Source organism: Dermacentor silvarum, chromosome 1 (assembly GCF_013339745.2).
Source record: "Dermacentor silvarum isolate Dsil-2018 chromosome 1, BIME_Dsil_1.4, whole genome shotgun sequence".
Taxonomy (NCBI): Eukaryota; Metazoa; Arthropoda; class Arachnida; order Ixodida; family Ixodidae; genus Dermacentor; species Dermacentor silvarum.
The window spans coordinates 171,742,980-171,746,444 of NC_051154.1; the positions used below are offsets into that span (position 1 = coordinate 171,742,980).

Here is a 3,465-nt window from a genome sequence, read left to right on the forward strand (position 1 = left end):
ATGAAGTTTGACAGAAGGCCGAAGTGGCAATGTCTAAAATTATTAGGCATGTGAAAGGCGGTCGGGCTTAACCAATGCTGGCAAGTCTCGTAAAAGCTAGATTCACTTGCAGCCAATAACATTCTCCTCCAGGTCCCTTGATATGCTGGTGGGAAGACGTATATGTGGCATCCTTCTGCAATGCATCTCGCATCTGCGGACTTGTCAAGCCAGACCCTCAGATTCAGCTATTTGATATATCGATATCTGAACTGTCCTTGACAATGACCCGACAAGGCCTACCGATTTCCAAGTTGAAAAGTGTGAAGCTTAACGCTCGGCCTTCAAGGCATCCTTGACAGGTCCAGTGGCAAGATGTTTCATCCTCAGTAAGCACGAAGAATAATCTATTATACTTCAAATAACTATGTATCCAACGAAATCCCACATCAGTCTAAACATCAAGGCTAGCTTGATGTTCTAGATAATCAAACGTACATTTGTCCTCGAGGAACATTGTCCAATTTATCACTTCAAACTATTTTGTTACTGGACAGATGTGAGCGTTATTGTTATCTATGGATGACCGCTCGTGCCCAAAAGTCCTCCATAGCAAATAGGTACACTTCATAATGTTCAGCGAGGCGCCATCAACACCATTTATTCCATAAGCTTTCAAACGCCATTAGCAATAGTGATGGATGGTATGAAGCCTGGTCTAGTAGATATTTGCAAGGTTTATACAGAGACACTATGCGGCTGACTTTTCACTCACAAGGTATCAATATATTTTGTTCAGAGGTTCGTCCTATCACTCCAGTAACACGCTTCGAGCTTCCTGGCCAAGGTTTACAAGTGCTGTGTATGTCAATCCGACGGAAGTCAACAGCAGGCAATACGCTTGGGCCGCTAAGGTGGTGTGCGACGCACCTGTCATTTTCTGCGTTCCTCTCACGAAGATTGAGTCAAAAAAGGGTCGTCGACACGCTGCCGCCATCATCATCACGCCATAGTGTCTGTGAAGCTGAACTTGTCTTGCCGTCTGGTCGTCATTGCATAGAGTTGGGAACTTTTCTAGATGATACCACAAGTCGTGCACGTATTTGGGAGCGCTAAAGAAGTCAGGGGAGCAACTGCGTGGCAGTAAATGAGTTCAAAGTTGAAGAAGTCGCTGAAGTATGCTGGCTTTCCCCCTCCCCCTTTTGTTTTTCGTTGGGTGGAACAGTCGTTCACTTAACTTGAATTTTAAGACTTGCCAAGTTTCTGACGATTCTAAACCCTTGTTAATCACGCGCTCATCTATTTTTATGTGTGTTTCTTCCCAAATTTGACCCGAAGAAGCTCACAAGTTCGCTTTGCGTGTGTATATATATACTGGCGAGATCAAGAAGGTTCCGTAGCTTTCATATACAAATTCTAAGCTATTCGAACGAAAGTCCCTTCATATGCAATGTCACGGCATAGTCCTCACAAGAGTGTGCCAATTGGCTCTCACATGACCTATTCTTCGCTGCAACAGGGAAAAGCAGGCTGCACCGAAAACCAAGAATAGGCAAGCGCAGCCGGCTTTCGCAGGCAGGCCTATAATTAAAAGGCCATCGGTCTGCATTAGGTGGAACTGCCGAAGCAACACCAAAATCCCGACGCGCTGTCACCGCCAACGGATCCCGAAAACGGCCCGAGCACTGTTCGCCTAATGAGGATGAAACCGAAAATAATTTCTTTTCCGATAGCTTCTCCTGCACGTGCTAGCACGCACGCCAGGGCGTGGCTATGCAAAAGAAGAGAACGCGTGCGCAACGCCGTGACAGCCCCGGCTGCTGCATGCTGCTTCCTCTGCTGTTGCTTCTGCTGCCGCGGAATGCGACGCGCGATTACGGGAAGCCGAACACACGCAGCTTCTGCCATTCGTAGTGTCACAGTTAAATGCCTTGCACATACTATAGAATGGGATCGTGCAGGCCATTGGCACCACAAAACTGTTTGATATGACAGCATTGAAGTATAGCTGCCGGATGTGTCGGCGAATGATCATCTGTGATGTTTGGTTTTTTTTTTTTGTTATTTATTTTTCCAGAGCAAACAAAGTAGAAGCAATTCAAGGTGCGTAGACGATTAAGGAAGAATCGAGCTGTAGTTTTAGCGCTTTAAATCAACCAATAAAGAGAAAGATTCTTCAACCGCTGTGTAAATTCGGAATCCGTCATTTCGTTACGCTTCAAACATCCCATACACACGAAATTAGACACGACACGATTCCAAGACCAAGTGGCGTGGATGTAAAAGATTGACTAATGTCGAGCGTGTGCGGTACATCTACGCTGGACACACACACACACACACACACATACCACACACACATATACATATATATATATATATATATATATATATATATATATATATATATATATATATATGCTGCAGCAGCAGCAGCATGCTGCTGCTGCTGCTCTGCTGGCTGCGCTGCTGCTGCTGCTGCTGCTGCTGCTGCTGCTGCTGCTGCTGCTGCTGCTGCTGCTGCTGCTGCTGCTAGCTGCTGCTGCTGCTGCTGCTGCTGCTGCTGCTGCTGCTGCTGCTGCTGCTGCTGCTGCTGCTGCTGCTGCTGCTGCTGCTGCTGCTGCTGCTGCTGCTGCTGCTGCTGCTGCTGCTGCTGCTGCTGCTGCTGCTGCTGCTGCTGCTGCTGCTGCTGCTGCTGCTGCTGCTGCTGCTGCTGCTGCTGCTGCTGCTGCTGCTGCTGCTGCTGCTGCTGCTGCTGCTGCTGCTGCTGCTGCTGCTGCTGCTGCTGCTGCTGCTGCTGCTGCTGCTGCTGCTGCTGCTGCTGCTGCTGCTGCTGCTGCTGCTGCTGCTGCTGCTGCTGCTGCTGCTGCTGCTGCTGCTGCTGCTGCTGCTGCTGCTGCTGCTGCTGCTGCTGCTGCTGCTGCTGCTGCTGCTGCTGCTGCTGCTGCTGCTGCTGCTGCTGCTGCTGCTGCTGCTGCTGCTGCTGCTGCTGCTGCTGCTGCTGCTGCTGCTGCTGCTGCTGCTGCTGCTGCTGCTGCTGCTGCTGCTGCTGCTGCTGCTGCTGCTGCTGCTGCTGCTGCTGCTGCTGCTGCTGCTGCTGCTGCTGCTGCTGCTGCTGCTGCTGCTGCTGCTGCTGCTGCTGCTGCTGCTGCTGCTGCTGCTGCTGCTGCTGCTGCTGCTGCTGCTGCTGCTGCTGCTGCTGCTGCTGCTGCTGCTGCTGCTGCTGCTGCTGCTGCTGCTGCTGCTGCTGCTGCTGCTGCTGCTGCTGCTGCTGCTGCTGCTGCTGCTGCTGCTGCTGCTGCTGCTGCTGCTGCTGCTGCTTCTGCTGCTGCTGCTTGCTTCTTCTTCTGCTTCTTCTGCTTCTTCTTCTTCTTCTTCTCTCTTCTGCTTCTTCTTCTTCTTCTTCTTCTTCTCTTCTCTTCTTCTTCTTCTTCTTCTTCTTCTTCTTCTTCTTCTTCTTCTTCTTCTTCTTCTTCTTCTTCTCTT

General features: G+C 50.2%; 1 protein-coding gene across 1 annotated transcript in view; it reads right to left on the reverse strand.

Moving 5' to 3' along the window:
- Nucleotides 1–2,851: 2,851 nt before the first annotated feature.
- The window catches only part of LOC125947817 (UPF0746 protein DDB_G0281095-like), a gene marked incomplete at its 3' end in the record, with an annotated part of 7,586 nt that continues 6,972 nt past the window's right edge, over nt 2,852–3,465 (reverse strand). Inside the window, exon 3 of the mRNA XM_049673257.1 lies at nt 2,852–3,292. Within this exon, the coding sequence (XP_049529214.1) occupies nt 2,852–3,292 (441 nt within the window). The remainder of the gene's footprint in view (nt 3,293–3,465) is intronic.